We start from the raw sequence: 18,599 nt of genomic DNA on the forward strand, positions 1-18,599 counted from the left end.
ATTATGAGTGACTGTTATAGTGAGCCAGAGATTATGAGTGACTGTTGCAGTAAGCCAGAGATTATGAGTGACTGTTGTAGTGAGTCAGAGATCATGAGTGACTGTTGTAGTGAGCCGGAGATCATGAGTGACTGTTGTAGTGAGCCAGAGATTATGAGTGACTGTTATAGTGAGCCAGAGATTATCAGTGACTGTTGCAGTGAGCCAGAGATTATGAGTGACTGTTGCAGTGAGCCGGAGATTATGAGTGACTGTTATAGTGAGCCAGAGATTATGAGTGACTGTTGTAGTGAGCCAGAGATTATGAGTGACTGTTATAGTGAGCCAGAGATTATGAGTGACTGTTGTAGTGAGCCAGAGATTATACGTGACTGTTGTAGTGAGCCAGAGATCATGAGTGACTGATGTAGTGAGCCAGAGATCATGAGTGACTGTTGTAGTGAGCCAGAGATCATGAGTGACTGTTGTAGTGAGCCAGAGATTATGAGTGACTGTTGTAGTGAGCCAGAGAACATGAGTGACTGTTGTAGTGAGCCAGAGATTATGAGTGACTGTTGTAGTGAGCCAGAGATTATGAGTGACTGTTATAGTGAGCCAGAGATTATGAGTGACTGTTATAGTGAGCCAGAGATTATGAGTGACTGTTGTAGTGAGCCAGAGATCATGAGTGACTGTTGTAGTGAGCCGGAGATCATGAGTGACTGTTGTAGTGAGCCAGAGATCATGAGTGACTGTTGTAGTGAGCCAGAGATCATGAGTGACTGTTATAGTGAGCCGGAGATCATGAGTGACTGTTGTAGTGAACCAGAGATCATGAGTGACTGTTGTAGTGAGCCAGAGATCATGAGTGACTGTTGTAGTGAGCCAGAGATTATGAGATTATGAGTGACTGTTGTAGTGAGCCAGAGATCATGAGTGACTGTTGCAGTGAGCCAGAGATCATGAGTGACTGTTGTAGTGAGCCAGAGATTATGAGTGACTGTTCTAGTGAGCCAGAGATCATGAGTGACTGTTGTAGTGAGCCAGAGATTATGAGTGACTGTTGTAGTGAGCCAGAGATCATGAGTGACTGTTGTAGTGAGCCAGAGATTATGAGATTATGAGTGACTGTTGCAGTGAGCCAGAGATCATGAGTGACTGTTGTAGTAAGCCAGAGATTATGAGTGACTGTTGTAGTGAGCCAGAGATCATGAGTGACTGTTGTAGTGAGCCAGAGATTATGAGTGACTGTTGTAGTGAGCCAGAGATCAAGAGTGACTGTTGTAGTGAGCCAGAGATTATGAGTGACTGTTGTAGTGAGCCATAGATTATGAGTGACTGTTGTAGTGAGCCAGAGATCATGAGTGACTGTTGTAGTGAGCCATAGATTATGAGTGACTGTTGTAGTGAGCCAGAGATCATGAGTGACTGTTGTAGTGAGCCGGAGATCATGAGTGACTGTTATAGTGAGCCAGAGATCATGAGTGACTGTTGTAGTGAGCCAGAGATTATGAGTGACTGTTGTAGTGAGCCAGAGATCATGAGTGACTGTTGTAGTGAGCCATAGATTATGAGTGACTGTTGTAGTGAGCCGGAGATCATGAGTGACTGTTATAGTGAGCCAGAGATCATGAGTGACTGTTGTAGTGAACACGATATCAAGAGACCAACACTGGACGAACTACCACCAAAACATTACACCCTGGACCAGGGTGTGTTGTTTTGGGGAGAACTACGAAAGCCCACCAGAAGTGACACGCAATATGGGAATTCATTCCTATTTGCTAACATACAAGGCCTAAAATCAAAATCAAGAAATAAAAGTTAAGTTCATAAATGGCCTCCTAATAGAATCGAACTCAATATTTGGTGCATTTACAGAAACCCCCACAGAAGACCACCTGGATGGTGAAATCTGGATCCCAAACTAAAATCTATATAGATATGACAGAGTAATTAGGTCAAGTGGAGGAGTAGGTCTGTATATTAAAGAGGAGCTTGCATGCACAGAGCTCCTGAACTCGACCAATGAAGTGGTAGAGATACTTGGAATCAAGGTAGAAAATATAAATCTAATTATTATTCTAATATACAAACCGCCAGATGCAACAGTTGAGGAAGTCACTGAGCAGATGCACAAAATAGAGAATATCCTTGATAACCTAGCAAACCCAGTACCAGATATTACCTTCCTTGGAGACTTCAATCTACCCAGTTTAAAATGGAGAATTGTAAACAATAACATTATAGCAGGAAATCAACCTGGAAATAACCAACAACAGGTCAGAGAACTACTGAGATTCTGTGACAAATTCTCGCTCAGTCAGCAGATTACAGAACCAACTAGGAACGAAAACACGCTGGACCTGATATTCACGAACAATGATGAGCTAATCAGAGACATTACTGTCTCAGACACTACGTACTCGGGCCACAAGCTCTTTGAAGTGCAAACTAACATTAATAACGGTAGTAGGTCCAAGAGAAACAACAAGCGAGAAGGGCTATTCAATAAATTCAATTTTAATAATAAAAGACTGGGAGAATATAAACAGGGAACTTACAAACATTCAATGGGAAAATGTTCTAAGTAATAAAAATCCTACTTTAAGTAATAAAGGAATAGAAAAACTGACTTCTGAAGCATATGAAGTCTGTCTGAAACATGTTCCTTTCAGGAAAGCCAGAAAGAGGTTCAACGTAGAAAGAGAACGCAAACGACACTGCACAAGAAGAAAAAATTACCGGAAATGCTTAAGCAGACACGACTTTCCATACAAAGAAGAAATAATTTAAACAGGGAGATTGAAGAAATCGAACAGAGACTGAAGCATTCATATCAGACTGAAGAAAGGTAACTAGAACAGAAAGCAATCTAAGAACTAAAGAAAAAAACAAAATATTTCTTCACATATGCTAAATCAAAAGCAAAAATCACTGTCCATATTGGACCTATTCGTAATAGTGAAGGTTCATAAACTGAGGATGACAACGAAATTAGTGAAATCCTATAAAAGCAGTATGACGACATGTTTAACATTCCGATACTCAGCATGCAAGTGGAAGATCCAGATAACTTATTTATGCGTGGTATCCAAGCCCCTGTAAATATAACTGATATCAACACGAGCGTGACAGATTTTGAAAGAGAAATTGACAATATGCCCATGCACTCAGCCCCGGGTCCAGACTCATGGAATTCAATATTTATACAGAAATGCAAAGTGCCAGTAGCACAGGCACTCAGTATAGTGTGGAGGAAGAGCTTGGACACGGGGGAGATACCAGATGCGCTGAAAGCAACACCCGCTAAACACACCGAAACTACGATTTTGGTACAACGTTCGAACAAGTTTTAACACCTCCTAACCAGTTATAACACCTCCTAACCAGTTATAACACCTCCTAACCAGTTATAACACCTCCTAACCAGTTATAACACCTCCTAACTAGTTATAACAACCAATATAGCAAGTTATAACAACGTTCTAATACGTCATAAATACGTCAAGCCAAGATGTAAGAACTTTATTACAAGTTGTAGCAAGCAGAAAATAGACAGTTACGGTTTGTGTTTCCAGGGTAGACATTGCCTCTCTACACAAGGGAGGAAGCAAAGCATTGGCAAAGAATTATAGATCAGTTGCACTAACGTCCCACATAATAAAAGTATTTGAGAGAGTGATCAGGAGTCAGGTCGCCGGTTGGCCGAGCGGACAGCACGCTGGACTTGTGATCCTGTGGTCCTGGGTTCGATCCCAGGCGCCGGCGAGAAACATTGGGCAGAGTTTCTTTCACCCTATGCCCCTGTTACCTAGCAGTAAAATAGGTACCTGGGTGTTAGTCAGCTGTCACGGGCTGCTTCCTGGGGGTGGAGGCCTGGTCGAGGACCGGGCCGCGGAGACACTAAAGCCCCGAAATCATCTCAAGATAACTAGTTTCATGAAAGCCAATGACCTCCTCAATCTAGGCCAACATGGATTTAGAGCAGGATGGTCATGCTCTCACAGCTACTTGACCATAAGGACAAAATCACTGAGGCATTAGAAGAAAATCAGAATGCAGATGTGGTATACACGGATTTTGCAAAGGTATTCGATAAATGTGACCATGGCGTGATAGCACACAAAATGAGGTCAATGGGAATAACTGGTAAAGTACGACGCTGGATACTCAGCTTTCTGTCGAACAGAACACAAAGAGTAACAGTCAACCATATAAAATCTAGTCCGAGCGTAGTTAAAGCTCGGTACCTCAAGATACAGTCCTTGTACCACTGCTTTTCCTTATTATCATATCAGATATAAACTCAAATACAATGCACAGCTTCCTGTCATCCTTTGCAGATGACACAAAAATCAGCATGAAAATTACCTCTACTGAAGACATTGAAAAACTACAAGCAGATATTAACAAAGTTTTCGACTAGGGCAGCAGAAAATAATATGATGTTTAACAGCGATAAATTCCAGGTACTCAGATACGGTAAAAATGAGAACCTTAAACATACAGGGTACTAAATACAGTGAAATTTGCCCATAGTAGAAAAGCAACATGAAAAGGATTTGGGAATAATGATGTCCGACGACCTAACGTTTAGGGAGCATAACCAAGCAAATATTGCGGCAGTCAGAAATATGATAGGATGGATTACGATAACTTTCAAATCCAGGGATCCCATCACAATGATTGTACTTTTCAAATCACTTGTGCTGTCCCGTCTTGAATACTGCTCAGTACTCACTTCCCCATTCAGAGCAGGAGAGATTGCTGAAATAGAGGGAATACAGAGAACATATACGGCACGCATAGACGCGATAAAGCATCTAAATTATTGGGATCGTCTCTAAGCTCTCCAAATGTACCAGTTAGAAGGACGAAGGGAGAGATATAAAATAATATACACGTGGAAAATACTGGAGGGCCAGGTCCCAAATCTGCCCAGTAAAATAACATACTGGAGTGATTCTCTCCATACAGTTCTCAATTCAGTTCTCTCTGATTGTGCCACAGGCACAATCAGAGAGAACTGTATAAACATCAGAGGTCCACGGTTGCTCAACATCCTCCCAGCGAGCATAAGAAATATTGCCAGAACAACAGTGGACATCTTCAAACTAGATAGTTTCCTCCAAGGGGTGCAGGACCAACCGAGCTGTGGTGGGTATGTGAGCCAGCGGGCCGCTGCAAGTAACAGCCTGGTGGACCAAATTCCCACAAGTCAAGCCTGTTCCTCGGGCCGGGCTTGGGAAGAAGAAGAACTCCCAGAACCCAAGTCAACCAGGTATTAAGTAGGAATGAGTGAAACTGTTGTAGTGAGCAAGAGATCATGAGACACTAACATATTGACATTACTAACAGCCATTAGATGTTGTTAATTTACATTAGTTAGACATAAAAGACAACAGAGAATGGGAAAGGCCGCTACCCTCAGATTTCATCACAAAATTCAGCTAACTAATGCTGTATTAAACATCTTCTAGTCTCAGAACTGGTAATACAATAAACAAATTAATGCTATTAATCATACATTCAATAACAGTAGTCTAATATACTAAATAAGCCACTTCTCACAAAACAAAATGATTCGTTAATGTACGTGTCCAGAGCGGAGGGAGGACACGTATTATGAGGTTAATTGGTATGCGGAAATTCCACAGAGAAATGGGAAGAGACATGAACGTTTCGGATGGTTAGACCCGTTGTCAACACCGGACTGAGAGCAACGAGAGGCAAGGTGGAGGCCAACAACTGCAACCTGACCACCCATCCCCAGGGAAAGATTTACCCAAAAGCAGGTATAGATTAGCTTGGAACAGTCACAAGTGACAATCGGTCAGAGGAATAAGTATGAAAGATTAAAAAAAAAAACTCATTGAACAAACACATGTGATTATAGTATTGTGTTGAGACATTGTAACTCTCCCTATCAGAGGGTTTTCATAAACTGTTGTACAATATTGTAACTTAAAACTGGGTCAAGTTCGTACATACCAGAACTAACACTGAGAAGATTTGCACACTGACAGATTAGGGCAATCAAATTAGACACAATCAAATTTCGTTCCACAAAACCATTGCAATTGGTAATGCTTTTCTCACCTTCCTAAATAATAGTGTGATCACACAAACTTGTGTGTAGATACCATGCACAGGACGTTTAGGTTAGGTTCTAATACTATAAGCATGTTGGATAAATGCAATTGTAAGGATTGTGCAGCTTGTGCAAGGTACACAGACTCACAATCATTGCAGGGAATCTAATATACACAACCTGATGTACCAGGGAAATTTGTATTAAATTGAACTTGATCGTACTATTATTGAAACCCAAATTGATATTAAGGTTCTTAAAAACTGGGGAAAGTTTATCAAGTCCCACCGCATAAGGTACCACCAATGAGTTTCTAATTTCTGGTTTAGATTTAGCTTGAACGTACGTTGAACTTTAACGAGCAATCCAAAAACATGGATTTTGATGAAGAGATTGCTATAAAAATATTATAGCAATCTCTTCATCAAAAAAACTCTGGGCTGCACACCCTTCTGGTCTTATCAAGAAAACAAACTAGGAGTCATCAATAAAGCTAGCCAACAGTCGTACAAATATGCGAACTTGGAGCCTTATAAAGGAAACAATCCACAAGTCTTATCAAGGAAGCAAGCCAAGAGTGTTATCAAGAAAGCTACTCAAGAGTCTTATCAAGGAAGCAAAGGAGGAGTCATCACGGACAGAGGAGATAATGAGCGCGTCTATTGCTCTTTTAAAACTGACAAAATACACAGTAAACGCTGCTGATGCCTTCAACTCTAACTGTTAATCACTCACAATTACTCTCCCTCAACAATCATCAGCAGAATTTGGCCTCCAAAACCTTCAAACATGACTGGATCCAAAGATCACTTGTGGATTTTTTTTTTCAAATGTATACATCCAACCCCCAAGTCTTAACCGTTGGGTTGTGTGTGCTGAGGGTACTGCACAGGTCCTGAGCGTGGGGTTGTGTGTGCTGAGGGTACTGCACAGGTCCTGAGCGTGGGGTTGTGTGTGTGTGCGTGCTGAAGGTACTGCACAGGTCCTGAGCGTGGGGTTGTGTGTGCGTGCTGAGGGTATTGCTCAGGTCCTGAGCGTGGGGTTGTGTGTGTTGGGGGTACTGCTCAGGTCCTGAGCGTGGGGTTGTGTGTGTGTGCGTGCTGAGGGTACTGCTCAGGTCCTGAGCGTGGGGTTGTGTGTGCTGGGGGTACTGCTCAGGTCCTGAGCGTGGGGTTGTGTGTGTGTGCGTGCTGAGGGTACTGCTCAGGTCCTGAGCGTGGGGTTGTGTGTGCTGGGGGTACTGCTCAGGTCCTGAGCGTGGGGTTGTGTGTGTGTGCGTGCTGAGGGTACTGCTCAGGTCCTGAGCGTGGGGTTGTGTGTGCTGAAGGTACTGCTCAGGTCCTGAGCGTGGGGTTGTGTGTGTTGGGGGTACTGCACAGGTCCTGAGCGTGGGGTTGTGTGTGTGTGTGCGTGCTGAGGGTACTGCACAGGTCCTGAGAACTAAGGGATGATATGATCACGGAACTACCTGCTGCCTGAGCCATCCTCGCCCAACTCCCAGTCTTGTAGAAGTCTGAAGTCTTCTGACCAGCGTCCTGTTCACAAGACTTCAAGACTCATGTCATCCATGAACAATTCTCTCCTCGCGGGCGAGGGAGTGTGACCCATCCTCATATATAACTTTTTATTCACCACATTACTCGAACTAGAGTTATAGCACTCTCGGGGCTGCACTCTCGGGGCTGCACTCTCGGAGCTGCACTCTCGGGGCTGCACCAAGGACAGCCAATATTAAACATCTTGGGAACTCAGCCCAGCATCCTGGACCGTTTCTGGGTTATGGAGATTGCTCATTGCCGATGCTAAGAGGAGAGAACGGAGACAAAAACGGAGATGGTGGAAGCTGGGAAGATCACACACTAATCCCCGAGACGTGGCACAGCTCTGATCATGCAGTAAGGGATCAGATACCAATTCTCTCTTTTGTTTACACACGATTGGCGCTAATGCTGGGGCGAAGAGAGTAGGAATCCTCCAAGTGTCTCCTGCATCCCGTTTTCTCTACGGTTTTTATTTGTCAAACACCGAACAGAAAATGTATTCATTATTATATTATATTCTTTTCGCAGTTATCTGAGACGCAGCAGTTTGCTGGGTTTTGTCGCTTCAGCCACAGACTTGTGAAGCTGTGGGTGACTGGTGTGGGTGACTGGTGTGGGTGACTGCTGTGGGTGACTGCTGTGGGTGACTGGTGTGGGTGACTGCTGTGGGTGACTGCTGTGGGTGACTGATGTGGGTGACTGGTGTGGGTGACTGGTGTGGGTGACTGCTGTGGGTGACTGGTGTGGGTGACTGCCGTGGGTGACTGCCGTGGGTGACTGGTGTGGGTGACTGGTGTGGGTGACTGCCGTGGGTGACTGCTGTGGGTGACTGGTGTGGGTGACTGGTGTGGGTGACTGGTGTGGGTGACTGGTGTGGGTGACTGCCGTGGGTGACTGCTGTGGGTGACTGCCGTGGGTGACTGGTGTGGGTGACTGGTGTGGGTGACTGCCGTGGGTGACTGCTGTGGGTGACTGCCGTGGGTGACTGGTGTGGGTGACTGGTGTGGGTGACTGCCGTGGGTGACTGCCGTGGGTGACTGCTGTGGGTGACTGCCGTGGGTGACTGGTGTGGGTGACTGGTGTGGGTGACTGCCGTGGGTGACTGCCGTGGGTGACTGGTGTGGGTGACTGCCGTGGGTGACTGCCGTGGGTGACTGCCGTGGGTGACTGGTGTGGGTGACTGCCGTGGGTGACTGCCGTGGGTGACTGGTGTGGGTGACTGCTGTGGGTGACTGCTGTGGGTGACTGGTGTGGGTGACTGATGTGGGTGACTGGTGTGGGTGACTGGTGTGGGTGACTGCTGTGGGTGACTGCCGTGGGTGACTGGTGTGGGTGACTGGTGTGGGTGACTGCTGTGGGTGACTGGTGTGGGTGACTGGTGTGGGTGACTGCCGTGGGTGACTGCTGTGGGTGACTGCCGTGGGTGACTGGTGTGGGTGACTGGTGTGGGTGACTGCCGTGGGTGACTGCCGTGGGTGACTGGTGTGGGTGACTGCTGTGGGTGACTGGTGTGGGTGACTGGTGTGGGTGACTGCCGTGGGTGACTGCTGTGGGTGACTGCCGTGGGTGACTGGTGTGGGTGATGTCGGAAAATCCGACACCATTTAATAATCATACAGATAATAGCTGTATTACCAACAAGTTACCCATAGAAAATGTAACTTGTAGTGGAATTACCGTCTAAAGAAAACGGGATATCATCACCACATACTATTATAATTCACCACCTATTATGGTGGGAATTATTCTTAAATACATTAGTCTTTGGACTTTACCATCATAAAAACATCTTATATAAATTAACTTAATTATCAATATTAAAGTAGAGTAAATGTGACCCTTCTATCACTTTCTGAAATCTGGACAATGTAAGCCAGGCGTCAGGGAGGTAGGTGGGCAGCCATTGTTGTTTATACGAGACCAGAGGCTCACACGGGAGCAAATTCGGCTCCTGTTAAATTTACTTGGACGTAGTGTTATGGAAACTAGAAGTCTACCATTATCAACACACTGTCTACAAATTCAAGTTAAGTGTCTATCCGAAACCCGTTTATCATTCATTTATGGCCATTAATGTCAGGATATAGGGTGAGCCGGTTAGATCACGAAATCGCCTCAAACTAAAGGTAATTAAGCCAGGTCTTCAATGTTCCATGTACAGTATTTTCTCTGATATAGCTTGTCATATATAGGTATCTGGCTTCACAGCTAGCACACTTTTGACAGGTCAAGACGAGGAAGCAAGATTTTGTGCACCAGTTACTGGGTGATGGAAGCTACCTCAAAGAGGATAATTTGGTGTCTACACCCTAGTTATACCTGGTGGACTAACCTGCTGTACTATAAGATAAGGAACCTCTTCAATGTATGTAGTCTAATTCTGTAGTTTGATTGGCTGCATATATAAATTTAATAAACCCCCCTAATGTGTAGAGGATCGATTTGTGAGATTAAGAGATTATTGCAGAAATACAGTCCACTTATCATTATACAAATTGCTATCGAAGTATATAAATTAACGTAAATATAAATTCTATATATATTCATATAAATTAAATAAATATAAATCTTACAGGTCGGTTCCCACATTATTTGGACCTTCGGAACCGGAATATTCGGTCCTTTGAACCCACATTTGGTCATCTTAGTACCGGATGAACCAGTTAACCAGTGGATTCATTAAATATACTAGTGCAGTGTTATTTAAACAAGGCCAGCCAGTCAAAGACAGCGGCGAAGCCTCGTGGGAGCTCAGGAGCCCCCCCTCAACTGAGTTCAGCCTCATCAGCGGTTTCAGGGACACCCACAGATATTTGGTGGCGTGCTATTTCGTGAAATGACAGCGCTAATATAGAAGCCAGCCAAATTAGTGGCTGTGTCCTCGCAAGATTGTTCACGGATTTCGTGGTGTTACATTTCGCGAGAGATTATCTACGAATTTTGTGGACTTTATTTCGCGAGGTCACTAATAATATTTAATACTTCTTGATAATATTAAAAGTTTCATAGAGGCTAATTAAGAGGCTATTATCAATAATTGTGTATATTATTTCTCCAAAATAAAGAATTATTTAATATATATTGCACTAGTGTTCACAGTATAATATTTACTAATTGCCAACCCACAACAGGGTAGGATATGACTAGTTGAACTATTATTGTTCATCCTAGTCCCATTATTACCATAGTCAGTTGTACTATATTGAATAACCCAACACCATTAATGAATGGTGCTGACCCTATTTTGGGTGTAATTTTTATCAACTCGAGTTGAGTTGTATATATAATAATTTACTTATGATCATTACACCTTTGAGTGATTAATTAGTGTCTCTACCATCCTAGGGTGATATAGAAGAGCTAACCTAAAGGTACTTCCAGTGACACTGGTTTATCACTCAAATCATTAGTGTGTATGATTGTATATATATAATGTGTATTAATTTTAAGTGCTAACCTCTAGTAGAGGTAGGATTATTGCCTAGTGAGTTCAGAATTTACCCTAGGCTACCATTAGTGTTTGTTCAGTATTATGAGCAGCCCAAGTACAAGCCCCACAAGGCTTCACCAACGAGCCAGTATGGATAATGCAGGGAGAATGAAAAGAACCCTTGCAGGTCTTAAAGGCCACTTAACAAGACAGATCAAGAAATGTGAAGATTTGTCACAACAATCTCAAGTTGATTATGCTGACCTGGAAAGCTATTATCAAGCAGCTGCAGGTAAATTTGAGCAAATCAAATGCCAAATGGCTGTCCTTGTGGGGACAGACTACTACCATCAATTCATCGGTAGCCCTACTAAATATCAGGGTATAACCATGTTAAACTCTGCAGGAGGTAAATTACTCTCAGGCCCAGTATCAAGCCTGAGGAGACCTATGCCTGCAGATAAACAATACCAATAGAAATCTAAATTTGTCAGCTGATTATATTTCTCCAGTAGCATTATACTAAGGAGATTACAGCTGACTATAGTAACAGAGGTTGATGTTAGTATCATCATTTAAAGCTGAAGATGAGTTCATGAGGCTTCAGTGGCAAATCAGTGAACAGTAGCCTAAAACAGCTACAAGTCACTGCGACCAATGTCACTGATCCCACTGCAGTCTCATAACCATACTATACTTTAATGATGAGCTATTCAATCTTCTGAATCAATTAACTAAATTAAACCCCAATAAATCTAATGACTGATTTGATACATTTATTATTTAATCAAGATGTATTCCATGGGCCTCAGTGTTTATATATCAGTGACTAGTTACCTGAACAAACTTCAAGTTATATCTAATGTCACTGATCTCACTGCAGTCCCTGAATCATACTTGACTGTAGTACTTGATCACATTCAGTCTTCTGGGTTAAATAATATGTAATAAGGCTTGAATATTAGCCTTTCAAGAGTTGACAGGGAAATGAAATCACATTAGACTTCTAACCCCTACAACTCTAGTACGGGACATCCGTCCTGTACGAACAGACACACAAATGTGTGATTACTAACTACTAACATCAAATTAATCTAATAATCCGAAGGAGGAGTATCGGTGTTCGTCTGTTCTAAATAGGACTTCGACCCGTGAGCAGCCCCCTGGGGAATTATGTCGGAAAATCCGACACCATTTAATAATCATACAGATAATAGCTGTATTACCAACAAGTTACACATAGAAAATGTAACTTGTAGTGGAATTACCGTCTAAAGAAAACGGGATATCATCACCACATACTATTATAATTCACCACCTATTATGGTGGGAATTATTCTTAAATACATTAGTCTTTGGACTTTACCATCATAAAAACATCTTATATAAATTAACTTAATTATCAATATTAAAGTAGAGTAAATGTGACCCTTCTATCACTTTCTGAAATCTGGACAATGTAAGCCAGGCGTCAGGGAGGTAGGTGGGCAGCCATTGTTGTTTATACGAGACCAGAGGCTCACACGGGAGCAAATTCGGCTCCTGTTAATTTTACTTGGACGTAGTGTTATGGAAACTAGAAGTGTACCATTATCAACACGCTGTCTACAAATTCAAGTTAAGTGTCTATCCGAAACCCGTTTATCATTCATTTATGGCCATTAATGTCAGGATATAGGGTGAGCCGGTTAGATCACGAAATCGCCTCAAACTAAAGGTAATTAAGCCAGGTCTTCAATGTTCCATGTACAGTATTTTCTCTGATATAGCTTGTCATATATAGGTATCTGGCTTCACAGCTAGCGCACTTTTGACAGGTCAAGACGAGGAAGCAAGATTTTGTGCACCAGTTACTGGGTGATGGAAGCTACCTCAAAGAGGATAATTTGGTGTCTACACCCTAGTTATACCTGGTGGACTAACCTGCTGTACTATAAGATAAGGAACCTCTTCAATGTATGTAGTCTAATTCTGTAGTTTGATTGGCTGCATATATAAATTTAATAAACCCCCCCTAATGTGTAGAGGATCGATTTGTGAGATTAAGAGATTATTGCAGAAATACAGTCCACTTATCATTATACAAATTGCTATCGAAGTATATAAATTAACGTAAATATAAATTCTATATATATTCATATAAATTAAATAAATATAAATCTCACAGGTCGGTTCCCACAGGTGACTGGTGTGGGTGACTGCCGTGGGTGACTGCTGTGGGTGACTGCTGTGGGTGACTGCCGTGGGTGACTGCTGTGGGTGACTGGTGTGGGTGACTGCCGTGGGTGACTGCTGCGGGTGACTGGTGTGGGTGACTGCCGTGGGTGACTGCTGCGGGTGACTGGTGTGGGTGACTGCCGTGGGTGACTGCTGTGGGTGACTGCTGCGGGTGACTGGTGTGGGTGACTGCCGTGGGTGACTGCTGTGGGTGACTGGTGTGGGTGACTGCTGCGGGTGACTGCTGTGGGTGACTGCCGTGGGTGACTGCTGTGGGTGACTGGTGTGGGTGACTGCTGCGGGTGACTGCTGTGGGTGACTGGTGTGGGTGACTGGTGTAGGGTGACTGGTGTAGGGTGACTGCTGCGGGTGACTGCTGTGGGTGACTGCCGTGGGTGACTGGTGTAGGGTGACTGGTGTAGGGTGACTGCTGCGGGTGACTGCTGTGGGTGACTGCCGTGGGTGACTGGTGTAGGGTGACTGGTGTGGGTGACTGGTGTGGGTGACTGGTGTAGGGTGACTGGTGTGGGTGACTGCTGCGGGTGACTGGTGTGGGTGACTGCTGTGGGTGACTGGTGTGGGTGACTGGTGTAGGGTGACTGCCGTGGGTGACTGGTGTGGGTGACTGGTGTGGGTGACTGCCGTGGGTGACTGGTGTGGGTGACTGGTGTGGGTGACTGCTGCGGGTGACTGGTGTGGGTGACTGGTGTGGGTGACTGGTGTGGGTGACTGGTGTGGGTGACTGCTGTGGGTGATTGCCGTGGGTGACTGGTGTGGGTGACTGCTGTGGGTGACTGGTGTGGGTGACTGGTGTAGGGTGACTGGTGTGGGTGACTGGTGTGGGTGACTGCTGCGGGTGACTGGTGTGGGTGACTGGTGTGGGTGACTGGTGTGGGTGACTGGTGTGGGTGACTGCTGTGGGTGATTGCCGTGGGTGACTGGTGTGGGTGACTGCTGTGGGTGACTGGTGTGGGTGACTGGTGTGGGTGACTGGTGTGGGTGATTGCCGTGGGTGACTGGTGTGGGTGACTGCTGTGGGTGACTGGTGTGGGTGACTGCTGTGGGTGACTGCTGTGGGTGACTGCCGTGGGTGACTGGTGTGGGTGACTGCCGTGTGTGACTGGTGTGGGTGACAGCTGTGGGTGACTGCCGTGGGTGACTGGTGTGGGTGACTGGTGTGGGTGACTGGTGTGAGTGACTGGTGTGGGTGACTGCTGCGGGTGACTGGTGTGGGTGACTGCTGTGGGTGACTGGTGTGGGTGACTGGTGTGGGTGACTGGTGTGGGTGATTGCCGTGGGTGACTGGTGTGGGTGACTGCTGTGGGTGACTGGTGTGGGTGACTGGTGTAGGGTGACTGCTGTGGGTGACTGCCGTGGGTGACTGCTGTGGGTGACTGGTGTGGGTGACTGGTGTGGGTGACTGCCGTGGGTGACTGCTGCGGGTGACTGGTGTGGGTGACTGCCGTGGGTGACTGCTGCGGGTGACTGGTGTGGGTGACTGCCGTGGGTGACTGCTGTGGGTGACTGCTGCGGGTGACTGGTGTGGGTGACTGCCGTGGGTGACTGCTGTGGGTGACTGGTGTGGGTGACTGCTGCGGGTGACTGCCGTGGGTGACTGCTGTGGGTGACTGCTGCGGGTGACTGGTGTGGGTGACTGCCGTGGGTGACTGCTGTGGGTGACTGGTGTGGGTGACTGCTGCGGGTGACTGCTGTGGGTGACTGCCGTGGGTGACTGCTGTGGGTGACTGGTGTGGGTGACTGCTGCGGGTGACTGCTGTGGGTGACTGCCGTGGGTGACTGGTGTAGGGTGACTGGTGTGGGTGACTGTTGTGGGTGACTGCTGCGGGTGACTGGTGTGGGTGACTGCTGTGGGTGACTGGTGTGGGTGACTGGTGTGGGTGACTGGTGTGGGTGACTGCTGTGGGTGATTGCCGTGGGTGACTGGTGTGGGTGACTGCTGTGGGTGACTGGTGTGGGTGACTGGTGTGGGTTACTGGTGTGGGTGACTGGTGTGGGTGACTGGTGTGGGTGACTGCTGTGGGTGATTGCCGTGGGTGACTGCTGTGGGTGACTGCCGTGGGTGACTGCTGTGGGTGACTGCCGTGGGTTACTGGTGTGGGTGACTGCCGTGGGTGACTGGTGTGGGTGACTGGTGTGGGTGACTGATGTGGGTGACTGCCGTGGGTGACTGCTGTGGGTGACTGGTGTGGGTGACTGCTGTGGGTGACTGCTGCGGGTGACTGCCGTGGGTGACTGGTGTGGGTGACTGGTGTGGGTGACTGGTGTGGGTGACTGCTGTGGGTGACTGCTGCGGGTGACTGCTGCGGGTGACTGATGTGGGTGACTGCTGTGGGTGACTGCCGTGGGTGACTGGTGTGGGTGACTGGTGTGGGTGACTGCTGTGGGTGACTGCTGTGGGTGACTCCATAGACATACAGATGATAATGTATTGAATGGATGAGAGATATTGATATTATTGCATTGTTTCATAATAAAATAATAATATAATTATTTCCTTCACCTGGACTCTTGGAGACTCGAACCGTAGACTCCACACGTGAGAGGCCCCCAGCTCTATCGACCGAGCTATTGAGTGGCCTTAATAAGGAAAGACTCCAGGTGAATGACTTGTTTATTTCCACAGAAGTGTAGATGACAATATAATTATACATGTATTCATAAGGTTACTCATAATAACCTTCTTTCATTTATATTCGGAGTTGAGGAAGAGGTCAGTGACACTTGAAGGTCAACCTTGATAAACACAATCTTGAGCTTACACAAGATGGGGATGGATGGCGTCTGGGGAGTTCAGAGACATGGGTTCGATCCTATTGTATGGCCTCAATATTTCATAAGTTATTTCTTCTTGTGCTTACACTTCCAAGAACAAAATATATCATAAGGTTGCTGACGATGAGTCACAATAACGGGGCTGAAGATATGATGACAAACTACTCTTCAGATGATGAGGAGATGACGACGTTTCGGTCCGTGCAGGATCGAAACGTCGTTGTTACTCTGTCTTCTGATGTATGGTTTGGTCAGACTGTATGGTTCCTCTCAGCGTGTATCGTAGTCTATTAGAAAATACATTAATTGTATTCTACAAGGGATTTTAATATAGGATGATGTATGAAAAGGTCTAAGATATGGCTATAAGGCAACTAGCCTTTTTATCATTCTCTCTTCTTTCTTGTTTATCTTATTGTCTCACTTTCTCTTTTTGTATTTTCTCCCCTTTAGTCAATCTCTCTCTCCTCTCTTTTAAGCTACCAACTATTTTCTCTATCAATTTATTTTTCTTTACAGCTCAGTCTATATTTCTCTCTCTCTCTCTCTCTCTCTCTCTCTCTCTCTCTCTCTCTCTCTCTCTCTCTCTCTCTCTCTCTCTCTCTCTCTCTCTCTCTCTCTCTCTCTCTATCTCTCTCTCTCTCTCTTCCACCCCATCCCCCCATCTCTTCCACCCCATCCCCCCATCTCCTCCACCCCATCCTGCCATCTCCTCCACCCCATCCTCCCCATCTCTTCCACCCCATCCCCCCATCTCCTCCACCCTATCTCCTCCACCCCATCCTGCCATCTCCTCCACCCCATCCTCCCCATCTCTTCCACCCCATCCCCCCATCTCCTCCACCCCATCCTCCCCATCTCTTCCACCCCATCCTCCCCATCTCCTCCACCCCATCCCCCCATCTCCTCCACCCCATCCTCCCCATCTCTTCCACCCCATCCTCCCCATCTCCTCCACCCCATCCTGCCATCTCCTCCACCCCATCCTCCCCATCTCTTCCACCCCATCCTCCCCATTTCCTCTACCCCATCCCCCCATCTCCTCCACCCCATCCTCCCCATCTCTTCCACCCCATCCTCCCCATCTCCTAAACCCCATCCTGCCATCTCCTCCACCCCATCCTCCCCATCTCTTCCACCCCATCCTGCCATCTCCTCCACCCCATCCTCCCCATCTCTTCCAACCCATCCTGCCATCTCCTCCACCCCATCCTCCCCATCTCCTCCACCCAATCCTCCCCATCTCTTCCACCCCATCCTGCCATCTCCTCCACCCCATCCTCCCCATCTCTTCCACCCCATCCTGCCATCTCCTCCACCCAATCCTCCCCATCTCCTCCACATCATCCCCCCATCTCCTCCACCCCATCCCCCCATCTCCCCCACCCCATCCTAGCCAGTAGAAGGACACGCTCCAGAAATACAAAAGTGTTCATCCTTTACTTCCAGCCGCTGGGTGGAGGTTGCGAGGCCTCAAACTTTAATAATATAGGATCAAAGCCTTCGTGCACCGATTCCCGCCATTTGATCTACAACCAGACGTGCTCAGTAGCCACCACAACTACCACCACCGTCACCACCACTCTGGCTACCACTGCCGCCTCGCTCCTACCACCGGTGCAACCAATGATGCCACTGACTCCGCCTCTGACCTCAGCAGGTCCACAGCCGTTACCACTTGTGCTTCAGGCGTCACCACTGCAGAATCCACTTTCAATTAAGTGGCCATCTTCACCGCTAATGCTGCAACCGCCGCCTCCATCACCATCCTCACACTGTCCCAACACCATCAACTCAGCCAACACAAAAATTACAATCATCAGCATCACCCAATCACCTCAATAACCACAGCAACCACTGACACCACCACCACCACTAACACCACCCCTAGCTTCACCACCACCACCACTAACACCACCCCTAGCTTCACCACCACCACCACTAACACCACCCCTAGCTTCACCACCACTAACACCACCCCTAGCTTCACCACCACCACCACTAACACCACCCCTAGCTTCACCACCACAACCACTAACACCACCCCTAGCTTCACCACCACAACCACTAATACCACCCCTAGCTTCACCACCACAACAACTAACACCACCCCTAGCTTCACCACCACTAACACCACCCCTAGCTTCATCACCACCACCACTAACACCACTCCTAGCTTCACCACCACTAACACCACCCCTAGCTTCACCACCACAACCACTAACACCACCCCTAGCTTCACCACCACAACAACTAACACCACCCCTAGCTTCACCACCACCACCACTAACACCACTCCTAGCTTCACCACCACAACCACTAACACCACCCCTAGCTTCACCACCACAACCACTAACACCACCCCTAGCTTCACCACCACTAACACCACCCCTAGCTTCACCACCACCACCACTAACACCACCCCTAGCTTCACCACCACCACCACTAACACCACCCCTAGCTTCACCACCACTAACACCACCCCTAGCTTCACCACCACCCCTAGCTTCACCACCACTAACACCACCCCTAGCTTCACCACCAC

General features: G+C 46.7%; 1 protein-coding gene across 1 annotated transcript; it reads left to right on the forward strand.

Moving 5' to 3' along the window:
• The first annotated feature begins 513 nt into the window (after positions 1–513).
• On the forward strand, positions 514–885 carry LOC138360614 (uncharacterized). The gene has a single exon (XM_069320307.1). It carries the CDS (start codon positions 514–516, stop codon positions 883–885), a length of 372 nt encoding a protein of 123 aa, XP_069176408.1.
• Positions 886–18,599: the final 17,714 nt, after the last annotated feature.

Source organism: Procambarus clarkii, chromosome 8 (assembly GCF_040958095.1).
Source record: "Procambarus clarkii isolate CNS0578487 chromosome 8, FALCON_Pclarkii_2.0, whole genome shotgun sequence".
Lineage (NCBI taxonomy): Eukaryota > Metazoa > Arthropoda > Malacostraca > Decapoda > Cambaridae > Procambarus > Procambarus clarkii.